Consider the following 19,469-nt stretch of genomic DNA (forward strand, 5'->3'; position numbering starts at 1 on the left):
GGGTGATGCACTTTCGATTCTACTGATCAATATAGCGCTCGAGGGAGCGATTAGGAGAGCTGGTGTGCAAAGAAGCGGTACCATTATCACAAGATCCCATATGCTCCTGTGATTTGCGGACGATATCGATATTATCGGGATTGATCGCCTTGCCGTGGAAGAGGCTTTTGTGCCTTTTAAGAGGGAGACAGCGAGGATTGGACTCACGATAAGTACCAGCTAAACAAAGTACATGGTTGCTGGCATCCAACGAGAGTTCATTTGTGGTGGTGGTAGCGAAATGGTGCTGGATAGTGAAAAAATTGAAGTAGTAGAAGAATTTGTGTATCTTGGATCATTAGTGACGTGCGATAATGATGTTACCCGCGAGGTGAAAAGGCATATTGCTGCTGCAAATAGGGCTTATTACGGACTTCGTAACCAGCTTAAGTCCCGTAGTCTGCAAATGAAAACAAAACTCGCGCTGTATACCACTTTGATTCTTCCGGTGACTTTATACGGCCATGAAACATGGACGTTAAAGGAGGCTGATCGGAAAGCTTTCAAAATGTTTGAGCGTAAGGTGCGGACAATACTCGGCGGAAAACAACGGATATTATTCCGCTTATACAACTCGGCAGACTACGGTGGGCTGGTCACGTTGTTCGTATGCCGGAAGAACGTCAAGCGAAGATAATATTGAGTAGAGAACCCGGAAGAGGCCGCAGGCTTCGTGGAAGGCCGCGTACACGATGGCTTTTTGCAGTTGAAGAGGACCTGAGGGCGCTCAATGTTCAGGGCGACTGGAAACGATTGGCCCAGGATCCAGTCCAGTGGAGAAGGATACTCCATTCGGCGTAGGTTCATCGAAGAGCTGTAGCCCATCAAGTATCAAGTAAGTATATCGATTACACCTCCGGGGAGGACAACGGATATCGCAGGATAGTTTTCAGGGACTTGAGATCTACAGCTGCTTAGAAGCTCTTTTCAATACTCAAAGCTGCAATATCCGTTCAATTATATCCATTACACCTCCAGGGAGGTCAACGGTTATGATAAAATAGTTATGAGATATTCTGGGCAATCCAAACTGTCCTTGAGTTTGGGACTTGAGATCTACAGCTGCTTAGAAGCTCTTTTCGGTACTCAAAGCTGTAATATCCGTTCAATTATTTCTATTACACAATCTGGGAGGACTACGGATAGCGTAAGAAACTGCACATATATATCTTTTATACACAATTTCGAGAAAACAACAGTAAATTGTTTTTGCACCGAACCTTTCGTTTTCTTCGATACAGATCAATAGTTTTTGGTGAAAATCAACACCCTGGGGCACTTCTAGTGCGAAAACTGTAAGCAGTACTCCATAATTGCCCTTCAAAGTACGTGCACGTATGTAGTTTTTCAAACAAACGAAAAAAATCATACATTCCTCTATTGTTTGTCAGAATACGTATTTTTGGAACTTTTAGAGGATTCAGAATATATAAAAACCTCATTTTAGCCAAAATGTAATATATCAAACAAATGGTTCAATGTATTTAACCATGTGTACAGCTCCTGGATGGTCAATATGCATCGTAAAAAAGTTTTTATATTTTCTGCATCATCTAAACTTTCGAGGGCTACAGCTGCTTTGAAGTTCTGAGTTCAAGGACAGTTTGGATGACCAAGGATCCCAAAACCATCTAATCATGTCTCCTGATCTTAACAAATATATTAAGGATATAGTTGAATACATATCCAAGCTTGAAGCGACGAAAAAATCTTGAGCGGTGGCTGTACATCGCAAGTGCTGAGCTCAAGGACGGTTTGGATGACACGGGATATCCGAAAACCATCTTACCATGTCTCATGGTCTTCTGGAGTATGTTATGGACATGGTTGAATAAATATCCAAGCTTCTAGTGGCGAAAAAATAAGTGTCGTGGCTGTAGATTGCAAGTTCTGAACTCAAGGACATCTGACCATGTCTCTTGGTCTTTAGGAATATGTCAAGGATGTGGTTTAATACATACCCAAGCTGAGAGTGAAAAAAAAGGTAACTGTAGATCGCAAGTTCCGGACTCAAGGACAGTTTGGATGATCCAGTACATCCAGAAAAATATTTTTCAACTTGTTTTGTCAGTTCTTCATTATCAATCACGAAAACAAACGGAACATATCAAATTTACTGCGTAATACCGCTTAGAAAAAAATGGACCTGAAAGGGTTAAGGTCAATACGCGTAACGAAAGATCTATTTTGCTTTCAGGAATCCAACGTGCTTTTAGTGATCATTTAAATTAAGTAGGATTTGATTTCTTGTTTAATGGTAATCCAATTTGGTTCTATGGATTACAAATGGTATGCATCATTGAAAAAGAATAACTGTTGAACGCTCATCCAATTCAGCTCTATGGATCACCATCAGCATAGACGATCAAAAAGGCTAACAGCTCTCAAGGAGCTGAAAGCCTATATTTCAGAAAATTCTTGGTTGAACTGGGATGCAACAATAGCAGAAGGTGTATCCATTTTTTCAATGGGGCATCAACCATTATTAAAAAGTTATTAAAGGCTTCTGGATATTCGTTTAGAACTTAATCTTATCCTTCCCATGGTAGCTGTAAAGCTCTGGTTTCGCGTATATACTTTGAGGGCTCTATTTCAGGCAATTCTTTTATAACCTAGGACGGAACAGTTATTGAAGGCGAATCCAATTGTAATCTATGGATTGAAAAGGGTATGGACCATTTTCCAATAAATAATAACCCTTCGGCTACGCGTGTAGATCTCATGTCCTATACTCTAGGGAATTCTTGGATGACCTGGAAAGGAATAACTTTTGAAGGCGTATCCACTTTAGTTTAACAGATGAAATACGGGATGAGCCATAACAGTCCTTTGGTTGCGTATGTAGACCCTAAGGCTTATACTCCAGGAAGTTTCTCGGATGACCTAAAATGGAACAATCATTGAAGGCGAATCTAATTTGATTGATCAAATAGGGCAAGAATCATTTTCAAATAGAGATAACTGCCCTTCCCGAATAGACGAAAATAGCTCAATAATATCAAATGTTGATAAGATAGCAAGATGAGATACCCGAGTAACACAATTCAGGCTGATTTAGTTACTGCAACTCATGCATGACCTAATTCAGTCGTTCATAAGCTGTAGTAGCTCCAGGGCCGGATTTAGCCGGAAGGGGGCCCCGGGGCCGACAGCTTGTGGGGGCCTCAAAATGTGCAAAAAATGTTGGTTTTGGTACATAAGATTTGTGGTGGCCCGGGGCCACGGTAACGCGTGTAGACCTCAAGGCGAATACTCCAGGGAATTTTTGAATGACCTGAAACTGGACAGTTATTGAAGGCATATCCAATTTCATTCAATGGATCAAATAGAATATGAACCAGTTTTCAAAAGAGATATCAACTTTTTGGTTATGTGTATAGATTTTAAGATCATGGTTGCGTATGTAGACACCAGGGAATCCTTGGATGACCTGGAATGGAACACTTTTTTTTTTTTATCTTTCGTTTATTTGGAAGGCTCATTTGCCGTGAAGCGTTACGGAGCCGAAATCAAGTTTAACAATACATTTCTTGATTCTTATACATAGTGTTAGTTTTGGGGAACCGAAAGACTCGCGGTTTAGTCGAGGTTAGGGAATACAATAATACAGTAGGAAAGGAAAGGATTTTAGGGTGCTTAAGTAATTACTATACTGATGTTCACAAAGTTGACATTCCTCGCATTTTTACATCTGTAACGGGACAAACAAACTTTTTTTGGGAGACAACGACGAGAGGAAGACATACGGAAGGGATTAACGACAGACATGGAAATGTACAACAAGAGGAAGACATTCGATATGGGGTACGACAGACAAGGGAATGGGCAGACAATGATTACGGTTTTACATCAGCAACTTTCAAAATTGGTGGACCAGGGACATGTACTCGAGATCAAGGCCGACAACACTTCCCTAATAGGCTTTGGTTGTTTTCCTCGGACCCGGAGATGTTCAGTTAGCGCAGATCTGGGGCCACGATGCTCCTCGCACGCGCACACGACATGATCGATGTCCTGATAATCCTCGCCGCAAACACAGAGATTTCCTTCCGAGAGCCCCACTCTGAAAAGATGTGCATTTAGAGTGTACTGATTGGACATTAGACGACACGTATGGAACACTTGTTGAAGGCAAATGTTGAAGATGCAAAACATCTACTTAGTTGTTTTTGGGCTTTTAAGAGAGCCTTCTTATAAGTTTACTTTTTGATGACAATAATGATAAAAATTCTTTTTACGTCACGTGCCGTAAAAAGAGGGACGTAAAATGAAGTGACGTATAAGAAAAGTGCCGTAAAAAGAGGGTTGTGTGTACCCGAAAAGGACATAAAACCAAACGAAAATCACGATACGGTAAGATATTGAACCAAATGGCTTGGTGAAAAGTGGCGAATCAGTTACAACTTTCACTTTCAAATCGAAGCAAACCTCAGCGATCCGTCGCATTTATTCCAGGCTTGTGAGAAGCAGCTCTTCAGTGACGTTGTAGTAGGAGTGTTGAACGGTAGACATAGTGTCAAGACAGACAAAAGACACATGATACAACGAAAAAGTGGAGAAAAAGCTTAGGCTAAATCTTTTCGCACAAACTATATGCCTGTTAATTTCGGGTTCGCAGCGATGGTTCATTTTTAATTTGAGGAATGCGACTTTCTGTTTTCTATACAGCTAGCATGCAACTTTGATTAAGTTCAAAACAAGGCTACCTATGTAAGTATGATCAGGGTGCAACGACAGGACGAGTTTTTATTTGTGCTCTAAACTGGATATTCACAAGTAGAAGACGATTACAGGACTGACGTCTAGCTCTAACAATCCAATGTAACTGATATCGATCTGTGTTCGTAGTGTCTGTGTTTGTATTCCGAGGGTGTGTTGCAGTCGAATGATTTAACTTCATGAACTAAACAAATCAGAATAAAGGAACTTAAGCTGAGGAATCCAGAGATCGAGAGTAGTTGAAAAGAAGTAATGATAACATGCAAAATATATTTGATAGAGAATTCAACACCTATTGATACTTAAAAAAGTATGAGAAAAAGAAAATAGATCCTAAGGCACGCCAATAGTTTAGGCAGGTAGGCCTAATTGCTTAATTGCATTGAAATGAGAATGATTCAGGAAGAAGGGTAAGGGGATGGTTGTTCAAGAAACTTTGTTTTTGTTCCCATTCTAATTTAGACGCTACTTCATGAATCCTCAGTATAACTGTTACGACATATTCGCTTGGATTGGGATTCGTTCTTCGTTGATCATCTCGAAGTAAGATTCGAAAACTTGCGTACTGAAGAGGAAATGAGCACTTGCCACGGACACTTACCTAAAAATGTTGCACTTGGTGAATTATAAGCTAGGTATTCTTTGTTCGAAGCCCACGATGGGAATTCGTTTTGTTTAATAGCACCATTTTCGTCATCTTCGTCGACCCGTTTCCAGGGAAGCACAGCTTCTATAGCCGTAGGCGTGTTGACGCGATTCTCTCCCACTGAAAAGACAAGAAAAATATTTGAAAATATTTGAAATAGTAAATGGATTTACAAAGTTGAAATATATTTCAATTAGGTAAACTGAATGGAATGCATATTAATGTAATCTGCTTTCGTGTTGAGACCAAGCTTGGAAAAGTTCCAAAGATGGTCATCTCAATGGCTCGCTACTTTCCAGCTCGTAACTTCAAGTACACGTCCCAGATGAAGCGTTCAGAGAAGATAGTAATGTGAAAATTCGACTCAATGCTTGTTTACTCGCATCATTCATTGATACAAATTTTTAAAGCCCTCGATATGAAACGGATGACCTAATCAAAAATACATTATAATTTTTAAACAAATATGCACAGCTGACCTTCCTTTCAGGGGTTGATATAAAATTCTCGTAACGTGCTGGAGCTTTTTGTCGAAAATATGAAACCTTGGCATAAAGAATTCTTCAAGGCTTTAATACATGAAATGTATGCTATTCATATAGAAAATTATACAAATTGTGAGATATTAATACAATGGTTGTATTAAAATCATCCGAAATTGAATATGCCAATATTCTATACAGTTTCTATAAGGCTCTTATGCAGAACTGTTTTTAAATGTGGGATCCCCTGGTTGGGTGTATTAACATGAAATAATTGCTTATCTTGATTGCATGAGAAGTAGTAGTGCCCACCAGATTATTAAAAAAAATATTACTATTTATTGTTTATTTATTACTATTTTATTAGCAAAGTATGCAGTATCATTAGTAAGTTTTATCAACGATTATGTAAATAAAAGGTTAATATTATTTGGCGCAATTTAATTTCGAGTCAAATTTTGTCCATTTTGCCACACTGTTAATTGTCATTAAAAATTGTATACACACGCGTGATCACGTGTTATGTTCTTACTTCGGAGGTGATATTCCCTTGCTTCGGCGATCGAAATGCGCTGGTTGAATGTTCAAATTGAACTGTCTTTATTCATTTATTATCGAGTTACAGGTTTACCTACGGAAGGTTCTTGGAGTCATTCTCTGGTTGATATCGTGAGCGAATTTAGGGAGAGTACGAAGTTGATAAGAGAGTAGCCAAATGGAGAAGGCGAGTAATGGCCTTTGCTTTGCTATCTCAGCAATGGGTTAACCATTGCCGATGTGGAATATGATCATGTCTATTGAAAGTCATCGAACTACTTTGTGCACGCATTGCATTTGTTGCAATAGCAGTTCGATGGCCTAGGAATATTATATTTTCTCACGATGTGTTTGCATTGAGGTTTGTTGCCATGTGAAATGCACACGTTACATCAAGCTATCTCACGAATAGAGATACGAGAGATTGGTATCCTCATACTTAGCTTAGCTTAGCTTAGCTTAGCTTAGACTGACTGTACATATCAATGGTTGCTACTCCGTGAGATTGGTATCCTCATACTAGCTAAAAACTATAAAAGAAGCTACGGTACAACGAATCAGAGTCGTCAAAATGTCATTTCAGTCTGTGACAGCAGCGTGTATGGACGTGCTTTTTGGTCGCGTGTTTAGTTAAAGAGTTTTTTTAATCGCTCGTGTTTACGTTTTTTGTCTCGTCGCGTTGGTGTGAAATGTTCTTTCCAACTCTGTAGCGAGGGCGTGAAAGTGACGCCGGCAAATATAGACCACCATCACTCCATCGTGGAGTTCCTCAAGGTCCACAAGTATGAGGTCCACTACACTTATGACCACCCTGACACGAAGGCGCTCAAGGCTTTACTGCGAGGACGACATGAAGAAGGAGAAGCTCCAAGTTGAACTTAAAATTTGCGACCTGAAGTCAGTTTCCGTGCACAAGATCGCTCGTCGCTACAAGGCGAGGAGATATCGCGACCAGCGTTGATCCATCTGGAGCACGGCTCCACCACCTGGAGGTCTGAAGTGTACCAACCCAGGGTAGAAAACCTCAATTAAAAAGAAAAGAAAAAAGATGGAGGTAAACGATCCCAAGTGCGCCGATTGCGGCGACAAACATCGGGCGGTAAAAGTGTGGATATTTGTTTATCGAGTGAATTCATCGTTTGCCTTCGCGATGTTGTTGTTTTGCAGACGAGCCGCTTTACATCGTCACGCAAATGTTACATCGCAAAAAAGAGAAACAGTGCTGATTGTTTTGCTAAGACAGATATCGCACTGATCGCTTCAACTACTGCACTGCAAGAACCACTTAACATACTACAAGCGAACATCGTTTGACGTTTCTTCCCCTTTTCATAGAAGAAAGTTCACGTAGCACGGTTGTGTGCCAGTGGAGCGGAGCCTCAAGATAGCCCCACACCTCGGGAAAATTTTCCACCGGATTTTGGTCCCCATGCATTTTAAGGTAGCCTCACACCTCGGGAATTTGGTCCATGGATTTTTCCCCATGTATTTTTACATATGTGATGTTTTCGGGATTTGGGCACGAAAAATCAAAATTCCGGCCCCATTTAAAATGCACGGAGACCAAAATCCGGCGGAAAATTTTCCCGAGGTGTAAGGGATCTTTTAAGGTAGCACCACTCCTCGGGATTTGGTTCGCTAATTTTTCCCCATGTATTTTTACATATGCGATGTTTTCGGGATTTGGGCACGGAAAGTTCAAATAGGGCCAGGTTTCTGAATTTCCGCGCCCAAATCCCGAAAAAATCGCATAATTTTAAGCAGAATTTGTTGGATATCACTGAATGTTGTTAATTATTAAAATAGGGTTTCTTACCCAAGTCCCGGCTTAACATGCATACCTACCGTGTATTCCGGCCTAACATGCAAACGACTGAATTATTTAATTGATATGTATTATAGGAGGCAACTTTCCTGAATTTTGTGAGCCGTGCAATACTGCAATGGGGTCACTTCTGCTTAAAAAATAGCACGGTGCCTTTGTCCGAAGAGGCTTATTTTCAAAAAATCAGTATCTCTAAAGCACCCACTACACGAAAGTATAGGTTTTCCTCTTTCACGTAGGTGTATTTTTAAAATGTTTTATCGGGGTCGTTTTTCCATACATTTTTGAGGGGGTTACATCGACTACCATTTAAGATTTCTATGGATTTTGCACAAAAATTGTGAAAAAAAATAAAAATTGTTCTAGATCCCCCGATAGACCATTGTAGTTTACCCACTATATGAAAGAGGAGAGCATATACTTTCGCGTGATGGGTGTTTCAGAGATATTGATTTTTGAAAAATAATATTTCCCCATAGAGACACCATGATAGCTATTCTTGCTAAACATCCTTTGAAAAAGCTTTTATTTGTTTCAAATTAACGAGGCGCAGCACTCATTTCAGTCATAGCGATTGCATATCCGGCACAATTCGAACCAGTTCCCGGCCTAAGAAAAATTCTACTCAATATCTCAACATCTTACTCTCATGCTCTCTCGGGACGGTAGAAAATGCGTCGTAAACAAAAATATGCACGTTCTACGACAACATGATGCCAGATAGTATTATTCATAATCATTTTTATTTGGTTGAAAAGACATATTCACTCATCCAAATTCTATCCAAGCACTTAAAAACTATATTTTTCACTTTTTGAAATCGAAAGAATTATAAATAACATGATAGTGTCAACGTTTTAGACAGTTTTCCTATTAACGATGAAGGATTATTTTCATACTAAAATAGGCTCCTGGCCTTTTGGCAGCATGGTGCGGCTAGAAGTTCTTAGGCCGAGGTGAATTTTTGTTCGTTTTGAGGATATATTTCTAAATGTATTCTAATATGTTTTTATAAGTTTTGATGAAACGAACAAATAGAAAGCACTGAAGTGCGTGAGTTTAGAATTATTGTGTGGTGATTATCAGTTTCAAGCAATGATTGTATCGTGCGCTGTGACGATTTTCAGGTAGGTTTTTATATGATGATACCGTTTTGTAAAAGTGTAGACTCACTCCGGCTCACTGATGTAGCAACGAAGAGCGAATGTTCGGAATCTACATTTTTATTTTCAATAATTGGATCAATTAGAAGTGAAATGAATGGTTGTTAAATATTTAGTATTGTGCGAGATAAATAGGAGACTTTTTTTAAATTATCAATCATAAATCCGCGGCTTCCAAACAGTATAAATCCTTAGTTTTCTGTGGCGTGAGCCGGGAATCGGGTCTATAGGCTCAAGTAGTGATTTACCCTTAACCGAATAAAACCGTTACAGTGTGCTATGATACATTATGGAGTTGGTTACTTTCCAAAATCGTTAAAAAGTTAAAACCATCATAAAATGCCTTAATTTTTGATATTATGATTTCTTATGTCCAAGTACGTGCAAGTACTCACCTTCTAAATCCCGTAAGTCTTTCGAAAAGCGTTTATCGATCTTCGGTTGTTCGGATTTCTCGTCCACTGTAGACATGAAACAAATAGGAAAAGAACAGAGAAAATCAGTATAACGCCCATTTTAGCCAGAACTACTGTTCCAAAAAAATCTATCAGGAAACAACAAGGGAACCACATCTATAGCAAAAGCGCATTTATAACGATAAATTTTCGTGAACATTTGGATGGTAAATATTTGTCTATTCTTATTCGTTCGATTCATGCAATCAAGAATTATTAAATGGGAACGAGTGGTGCTACGCGTGACACTGCTCAGAGGCGATTTCCGGAACTGGGTGAGATATCGGGAGTTTGCACTGCAGAAAATGGAATTTGTAACTCTTTTGCAAATGTACTATGGCATAGTAATGTGAACTGTACTACATATCCTTCAAAATCTAACGAAAACTACAGATTAAAACGCTCGCGGAAAACTTAGTTGTGTATAGAAAGGAGATTTGTACAGAATTACTCTGGTGGCCTATTTACTAAACACATGCAAAAACTGTGAATTTGAAGTTTATAACATTGCATTACTATTGAGCCAGAATGGAACATTGCTATTAAAATAACTAACTTTGTAACATTGTTATAACAAGTAATAGAACATAAAAGTTATTGAATTGTAAGAGTTTGGTTGCATCAAAACAGAAATGTTTATATTCGTAACAAGAAACTGTGTATGAACCGAAGCGACGGTAACAAAGCTACTGAGCGGCGTGACACGTACCAAAACTCTGATACGATCGGTCCCTCCGCCAGGGAAGAAACGATTCGGCAGCCGTGGGCAAGAGCCGCTCTGGGCGCTCGGCAGTTGGCCTAGATGATATGGATCCGGCCCCGTCGTTGGACTGGCCACTCGCGCCGATGTTATTATTGGAGGACGAGGGCGTGAACCGGCTCGTAACGTGCTTGACAATGCGTGCCTTTGTCGGATCGAATCCCGGCAGGCTAGTGATTTGTGCGATCAGTGAGCTATTTTTGCTACTGGTGGCCTCGGCACTGCTCGAGGGCCCACCGTTGGCACTGTTGTCGCCGTTGGCATTATTGGTGGAACGCGACCGCACGCTTGCCGGGGATCCGGCTGTCGGATTCGGAATGTGGAGAAGTGCGAGAAACGTTAACGAAGGGGAATGAAGAATGCACCACACAGCGAACAAATGGGGGTCACAACAGTTTTTGGGTGTGTTGGAGATGAAAGGGAGGGGGATGTAGTTTTTAATTAAGAAATAACTAATGGTTGAAGCGTAAAACATAAATTTTAGATAAATGACTGCTTTGCCATGTTATGTTTTATAAGTTGCAACAACTTTTCGAAGACTTGCATATTATTAGATCATGTTATTACTAGCATTAACACTTGCACTATACGCAGATAAAATTGCAGAGATGAGCACATCAACTTTTAGAATGACCAGTTTTGGCCAACAATTATACTCATCTTCAATAATTTCGATAAAACATAAATTTAAAAAAAAATCGTGTGCGACTTGAAAGTCCTATTCTTTGCACATATAACTAGCTGTACATTCTAGTAATGTCACTCATTTCTCCTTTCATCTAATTAACATAACATACCTATATTTTTATGAATGTCCCCATGAATCGATCAAAAGAATAGTAAATCTAATAATGTTTACTTTTTTTACCTAGAACATTATTTATTGAAATGTATACGCCCCATAGAAAGTACAAAAATTTTAAATAAGAAGTTTTGTGGGGCCAATGGGGCTGTGCACAGGCCCATTACTTGGCGTGCCCAAATTTATTTCAAATTTATGAAATGTACTCATGCAAAATAAACTTGAATACAGGTGTTGCAGTATGTCAGTTTTAAAGGGCTTGCATTATACAAGTAGCACAATATACTCCTACCTTTAAGAGCCTTGTGCTCGATTGGAACAACTGATTTGACAGCAAACGCGATGTTCCAATTTTAACACTGCGCCTCTTTGTTATTAATCCAGCCATCCAGCCTATTTAGTCAGTTTCGTGATTCAGCCATCTTGGATGGGACAGAAAAACAAAACGTTTTGCACTGAAAATAATGTTTCACACCCGCGCTAATCTCTTCCATCTACTGTCGAAGTGAGTGAATCCTGATATAAGAACCCTGGACAGTAGTAACTATAGATAGTGGAATATATAGACGAGCGAAGATAAATCCTCTGAGAGACGTCGCGTGACCAATTCTTCAACTTGTGCACTGTTTAACTTAATTTAAATATTTTGAGAAAACAAAAGGGACTTGGAATTAGCTACCCTATAACCAGAGAATGGTGGAGTGAAAAACTGTCGAAATGGCAACGTATGAAAATGCGTGATATCGTAAAAATAAGACTGATAGCAGGACTTGAACTTTTTGCTTGCTTCTTATGGACGCAAAATGTAAACAAGTCGAATTGGTACCGCTTTTGAAAATGAGTTAGCATTTCCTTTGAGGCGAACTTTGTCCTACTTAAAAATCACTTTAATAAAGAAACAAAAAAATCCTTTGAGGCTATAAAACTCACGAACAGATAAACCGATTTGCTAGATTTCCTCACTAATCGATTCGTCTTGGGCTCAGCCATGTTTATGTATATGAGAAGATAAAACATTTCGCTGAGAAAGTGGAACAAATGTGAAAATAATACGATTTAAAAGTTCTGAAGAAAACCATCAGGAAATGAAATCGATCCAGAGTACGACGCTGCAATCAACTCAACGATTGACAGTTCAGTTTGAAAATAAAACAAGCATGATCGAGAAGCTTCGACTTGTATAAAATATAAATGACTCATATTCCAGCGCGTCTTTTAAATGTTTACCCTTCTATTCTCCTTAAACTTAAGCTAAACTTAAAAGTGACAGTTCGTAATATTAAAAAATACCATCAAGAAAAACGTTATCTTTTCCTGTATGACAAATAAGACATCTATCTCTCTATTCGGAAATAATTGTAAAAGTTCAAGTTGATTTCTATTTGAGTTTTTTGTGAATTAAAACGTTGCTTCGATTGTAATAACAAAACCAGAAAATTGAAATACATTATTGATGATAATGTCACCTACAATACAATAACATGCAATTAGCATGTCATATAATTCATAGGCTAAACTTTCCTAAATTATTATTTTTTTATTCCTTCGGTCAATACTCAGGCAGGCATTGAAAGCGTGAGTGAAGCGGACGAGCATTGATCTAATTCAATCATAGCATCCTACGCCAGTGAGTGAACAACCTTGCTCAGATGGATACCAAAACAACGATTATGAGCGATCGTTGCTGTGGTAACAACGAGCAACAGAGTTTGCCGAGCCAAACTTGGTACCGTTTTGCTTCGAATTGCCGGACGCTTTGAAAGCCGGACACTTCAATTGTTATTTGACTTTATTTACCATCCCAACAAGATTTCTTGGGTTATCAGTGCAGGGGACGATTCTTAGACTTGAAACCATTTTAACAAATGTAAGTAATCCGTCATCTGTGGTAAAAATATGAAAATTAGAGATAAAAGTTGAAGGCATGCCATAATCAACGGTGAATTTCGTTTTTCTTAGAATGCAGCTTAAGACTCAACATTAAAAAAAACTAAGCTCATATTTTCTATATTCTATCATTTGCAAGGGGTATTAGTAATTTATTAACATAGTATGATAACACTCTTTGTCATGAATTAGAGAAATGGCTTGGGAACTCATAGCTTTATAATTTTCATTACGTTTTCTGTATGTCCGGACTTCGAGGCAAGTTTTTACAATTGCTTCGATTTCCGGACATACTGAAATGATGTTAAATAACTGTTTATCAGTTAAATTAATTGAAATCAAATGATTCGTAATGAGCAAGCATAGTTACAATTTCATTATATTTTAGTTGATACACCCCAAAAGGAACATTGCTTGCTCTCAGCTTATCGATGTATACTTATGCACTGGTATCACTTTATTAATTGCACACATGTAGCAAAACTTGCTTTCAATTTCTAGAGAAAGGTTGTCTTCAAAAAATTTTTTTAACCATTCACATTTTTGTAGAAAAAAAATACAAGTTCGTAAAACTAGCTTTTTAACAGAATTGTAAAAAAGACACGTTGTGACAACACGTGTGACGACACCCGTCAAATAAAAAAACTCAACATTTCTCGGACATGCCCGGATTTATCAATCCACATGAACTCATTATTTCAATCGCTCCTTTCAATCCTTGATTTCTAATAGCAAACTGAAACGGATTTCAAAAGACACATAAAAACTACTAATGTCTATATTTCGAAGTTAACAAAATGAAAAGATAATGCATAATTTTAATTCTCCGATGTTCACTCCATAAAAAAAATAAAAGTTGTTTGATTTATTTCTCATTTTTGTGAGTTTTTCGCAGTGAGCACGCAGGTTGATAAAGAGAATCGACGAATTTGGTGCCATATTTCTTTGTTTAGCGATGAGATGAATATATATTCAGTGAGATGGAAATCGACACAGTTCCTCCTATCATATTTATGTCTGGTATTATTCATTAGAAAAGAATTTTGGTCATCTAATGATTTTCATGATCAGCTTATCCACGTTGAATTTGAAAAGTAGATTTGAAGAAAATATTTCTTTACCCACAGACACGTCAAATGTCAAAAAAAAACCCAGATTAATCCACCTAGCAGTGATGATGCCTTTCTCGTGCATTATAAAATATATTGAAAGAATCACATTAGAAAGGTCAAAAAAGCTCTTTAGGAGAATAGATCACATTTTTTCGATCATTTTGCATGTTTTTGCATTAGTTAAAATGTATTGCCACCATTTTCGGAAAAAAAAAATTTTCGGTTTTGAATTTTTTTTCCAAGGGGGGACCCTTGGGAAAAAACAATGATTTTTCAATAATTCCGAAATGCAATGTCCGATCGAGCCAATTTTCAATAGCAAACAATGGGACCGCATTCCCCGTCGAATGCAACTTGTTGCGAGTAAATCGGATAATGCTAAGTTCCAAAAAGTGTGTCTACAAAATTTGTACACATACACACACACACATACATACATACATACACACATACAGACATCACCTCAATTCGTCGAGCTGAGTCGATCGGTTTATGAAAATCGGCCCTCCGGGCCTCCTATAAAATTTTGTTTTTGAAGCAATATTATAGCCTTTACGTACACTTAGTGTACGAGAAAGGCAAAAACGTTCTACCTTGAAAAATTAAAGGGGGGATGGTGGGGAAGATTGTATGAAATTATTACATTCCCAATGTTGTATATTGCAGTTAAATGCTCCCGCTTGGTTTCAAATGCTGTTTTTTGGTAGTCCTGGTCAATTTCGGAGCAGAAACTTCGGATGGTACACACAACCGGGGGATGCAAGATTTTCATACAAATGTGTATAGAAACCTTACCTTACGGATTTATATTAATCGAGAAATATGAATGCTATATCCTAGTTGTCTTTGAACGGATTAAATTGGCTATTTGAAAATCAATATAGGCCAAACTCGAAGTGTCCGGAAATTCGAAGCAAAATTGTCCGGTATTTGAAGCATCCCTTATACTGTGTCCGGATTTCGAAGCAAGCGATGTTCAATATTTTCGATTATATTAGCTATTTCGTGCATACAAAATGTCTTTTTCAGTACACTACAGCAAATTTGATAAGTTAATCTTGACAGGGTGTGCTATCACTAAGTGTCAAGTACCTAATTCCGTTTGAAATATTGAATTGAAAATTCAGCAGTGCTTAGGTGTCCGGACTTCGAGTCGAAACGGTATGGTATCGATGGAAGCTACGACTTGAGCATTTGTGTAACGCTATGCTTTCAAGTTGCTGGGATGGAGGAGAGAAAGTATGAAAGCCTCCCATGCATAGTGTATCAGAGTTCCATTCTCATAGCGGACTAAATTTTCCTAATGTCTGAATATATTTTTCTAACAACGTGTCGTAACAACACCCATTGTTAGGTTACCAAGTGATTTGCCTCACTCAGTTGTCTCCTAATTGGTGAGCGATGAAGATCTTTGAACTTTGAATTAATGAATGCCAAATTTCAACGATCTAGATAAGCAGAGCATAAAATATTCGCTTTCATGAAGTACATTCGCTCCGAGTTTTGACAATCGTGTTTTGATTAATCAAAACATAGAATAACTTACTCAGTGTACTTCTTCATAAATTCATTCACTTGATTACGCGGCATATTAGCTTATTCTGCGCAGATACTTGATGAACATCCATATCTGCACAGAATATTTTAAAGGAAAATTTCTGAAGATTAACGTCTGTTTACATTATGCTAATATTGTCGAATGTAACTCTAACTAGTGACTTTCTGAACGGACCATAATCGCATTTCGACAACTAGTCGCCGCGATTTTATCGTTGGGTCGCTGCAGGCAATGTTTCATTTAAGCTTCCATACCAACGGCGACATAATCGCAGTCGCCAAGCTATAGAATCACGTCGCGTGTATTTGGGGGAACCGTGTTGAAACAACTTGTGGTGGCGGTGGGTCAGTTCGGTATCGTAGAGTAAAATATAACGCGCCCCCATCGCAGCATTTTGGTTGCCTCACATTACATACCGCTGACGTTGGGATATTCCCTTTACGTTGGGATATGGATACTCGAAAGTAGTACAATATGGCGCCCTCAGTCCCATATCCCAAGGTGTCAGGCGACCCGTGCTGAGGGGATGAATGGCCTGGGGGTGAAACAATCAGCCAGGCAGTTAACTGAGCCTTTGCGGGTTCCACAGAGTGTGGGCTGCTTCGGCGGCAAGTGGATGGCAGTGGATGGTAGGTGAAGGGGGGCTGGGGTAATCTGCCCTAGCTAAGCAAACACTGCTTTATTGTCTTATTTGTAACGTTATTCATGGGTATTTTTACATTATGCAACAGTTAAACAAGATAGCTAGTTGATACCATTCAAAAATTGTCAAAAATCTCAATCATATTGATAATATTAAAATTTCAAAAAAGTGGTGATAGGGACACGGCAGGTATTTTCGTCTGTTCGTCATAGTCTCGAAAACCAATAAAAAAGACGCTTTTTTGTAAAACTCATACGTACCAAATCGTATGCTCAGGAGAAACGTTTTACCACAGACAAACAGACATAACATATTGAACATTCACCCATCAAATTCATCGTCGTCCAAACACTAACGACATCTGTTGATTTCAGTTAGTTGGGCAAATCACAAACCAGATGGCGGTAGTGAGCAAACGTCAAACTCGAGCAAACCCGATGCGCGCGCCACGAGTGATCGATTGACCAACTAATGATTATTTGAATCGACCAGTAAATCAGTGAACGATGGAAATTTGACGAGTGTTATGTCTGTTTGTCTGTGGTTCAACTATAGTGGAGTTCTATCAAATGTACGTTGCTTTCGTTGGTTTTAGCCACTACGACGAAGGACGGAAATACCTGCCGTGTCCCTATTCGGTTGCCGGAAAACTCATGAGGTAAAACGCCTTTTGGCTGGTTGCTCCTTTGGAACACAGTACCATGCGTCGGCGAATCAGCATTCTGGTATGGATAGTGCGTGGAGACGCAAGTACATTGTAGGTTAGTGCCACTAGGGCGTTTTGCCTCGCCAAAATGTTAGATGTTTCTTCAAAATGTGGATATTTTCGGTTTTTCCGACTTTCCTTTTCGCCTAACCTACATTATTTTAGAACTAGTTTTGTTACGGTCATCTTAAGGTCACTCCTGACGGAATCCAAGTTTCAAAGTGCTCGCGTTTTCGGGGGCACACCACTCGACACGGAGGCGGCGCACAAGTGTCATTTTTGTTGATTTAGCTTTGCTGCGTCGCATGCGTGAAACAATAAAAATGACAGTTGTGCGTTGCTTCCGTATCGAGTGGTGTGCCCCCGAAAACGCGAGCACTTTGAAACTTGAATTTCGTCAGGAGTGACCTTAATGACGGTAAATATGGGGGAAACCACAAAAATCGTTTTGCCTGGGGGGCGTTTTGGGGCCTCTTCCCCTACGTGCACACCTTCAAGTGGTGCACATGTTGTGCAACCGAATCTTGAGCTGGGGGTATTATACGTAATACCCCCAAAGAGTGAAGGACCGAACGTATGGATGAGCACACAAGTAAGCTCCGCCCGCGGCACCTCAGAATATGGGGACACGAAAGTCTTGCTATGCTTGGTATGAGTTTCGGAGAGTTGATGCTTCTGCGGTTTCTCAGAAATTGGAGACGTGTAAGGTAAGTGGTGTCATTCTGTTGCAGGACGGAGTGACCACCACACAGATTAGGGTAGGGGAGTGTTACGCACGTGTGACATGCCGGGTGTTCCACGCCCAAAACGATGCACAGGAGGTGCACAACGTGGGAATAAATTACAACCCACACGGAGCGAGTGACTGAATGTCAAAAGAGTGGTATACAAGTGGTGCAAGCGAATGGGACTGAATGTATGAGCGAGCACAGAAATAAGCCTCGCATGGTACGGATGGTCAGAAGGGTAGCAGTGGGTGGTACCCACACACCCGGAGTGGTGCGGACGTGGTGCGCGAGGAGTATCCCTCATTGACAAGGAAGCGAGTGAGAGTAGGGAATTAATGTCATCATGGCGTAATTGGGCTGCTTATGCAGTAGATTGCTTGACGTCAACTTCAAGTTGCCGTGGCGGGCAATCGTGATTGGGGTTGCTGAAATTCTGCGTGGCCTGCCCCTAGTCACCCTGTCGGTCACGTCAGGTCAACCTAGGGTCACCTTCGGCTTGATTGACAAGTGGTGCCACCCGGTTGTAGGACGGGATGATCACCATACTAAATGATAACTGTCAGTGTTTTGAGCGACATAGACAGGTGAGTGTTGGGGCACATGTGGTGCCAGTATGTCTTGTGCACAGGTGGTGCATGGGGAGTACCAGGAGAGTTGAGGCGCAGACGTGCACTTGTGTACGTCATGTAGGGGGCGCAATACCCAATAGTCATCCCCCGAAGTATTGCTTAATTGCGGGCCGGGGGAATGACCTTCGTTAAAAAAAACCAGATTAATCCACCTACAATGAGATTTTGACCCTTCCTTAATTATAAGGAAATATTTTCAGACACCAGTATTTAAAATGAGATGAAACTACTCAACGACCGATTGAACGTGTAAAGTGACAAAAACTGCCAAAAGGCGAATTCATGGGTTGAGTGAAAACAAAACGAATGATAACGAACTGTAAGTCAAGCTTCCTATCTATCAGGCGCTCGCCGGATTGAATAGCTATTAGGGTGTCCCAAAAAAAAATCGATGTTCGAAAAGTCATGGTGCTCAACCCTGAAATGAAAGATATACCTGTCTGGATATTTTTTGTAGAACAAACCAAATTTCTAAAAATCGTTTAGAGGTCGCGCCAGATCGATTTTGAAAAATGAGCTTTTTAGGTAAAAATCAAATATTCGGTCCTTTCACAATTTTTTCAGGGTCACCCATTCGTTTTATATTTTTTCATTTTTCTGTGGATCTTTGCCCATATTCTTCATGAATTAGTTTTTGGTATTATGCGTATTTACAGTCTGTAGAAATTTTTAAATATCGAAAAATACACATTTTTTTGACGAATTTTCGCAGTTACTTCATCCGAACACAAAAAATAATTTTGTCTCGTTCGGAAAAAACTTAGATACTACAAAAAGC

The 19,469-nt window shown here is 39.5% G+C and overlaps 1 protein-coding gene across 16 annotated transcripts in view; it reads right to left on the minus strand.

Annotated features, from left to right (window-relative positions):
- LOC134212119 (sodium/hydrogen exchanger 3) overlaps positions 1–19,469 on the minus strand; it is a 276,330-nt gene that overhangs the window by 38,495 nt on the left and 218,366 nt on the right. For 14 of the 16 annotated variants that reach the window (XM_062689674.1, XM_062689683.1, XM_062689682.1 and 11 more), the window contains 2 exons: positions 9,807–9,872; positions 5,360–5,524 (listed from right to left, as the gene is read on the minus strand). In XM_062689674.1, coding sequence (XP_062545658.1) covers positions 5,360–5,524; positions 9,807–9,872 — 231 coding nt within the window. Of the gene's footprint in view, positions 1–3,967; positions 4,103–5,359; positions 5,525–9,806; positions 9,873–19,469 lie in introns of those variants that run through there. The other 2 variants (XM_062689686.1, XM_062689680.1) reach the window with 2 other exon arrangements.

The sequence above is a fragment of the Armigeres subalbatus genome, chromosome 2 (assembly GCF_024139115.2).
Source record: "Armigeres subalbatus isolate Guangzhou_Male chromosome 2, GZ_Asu_2, whole genome shotgun sequence".
Classification (NCBI taxonomy): Eukaryota; Metazoa; Arthropoda; class Insecta; order Diptera; family Culicidae; genus Armigeres; species Armigeres subalbatus.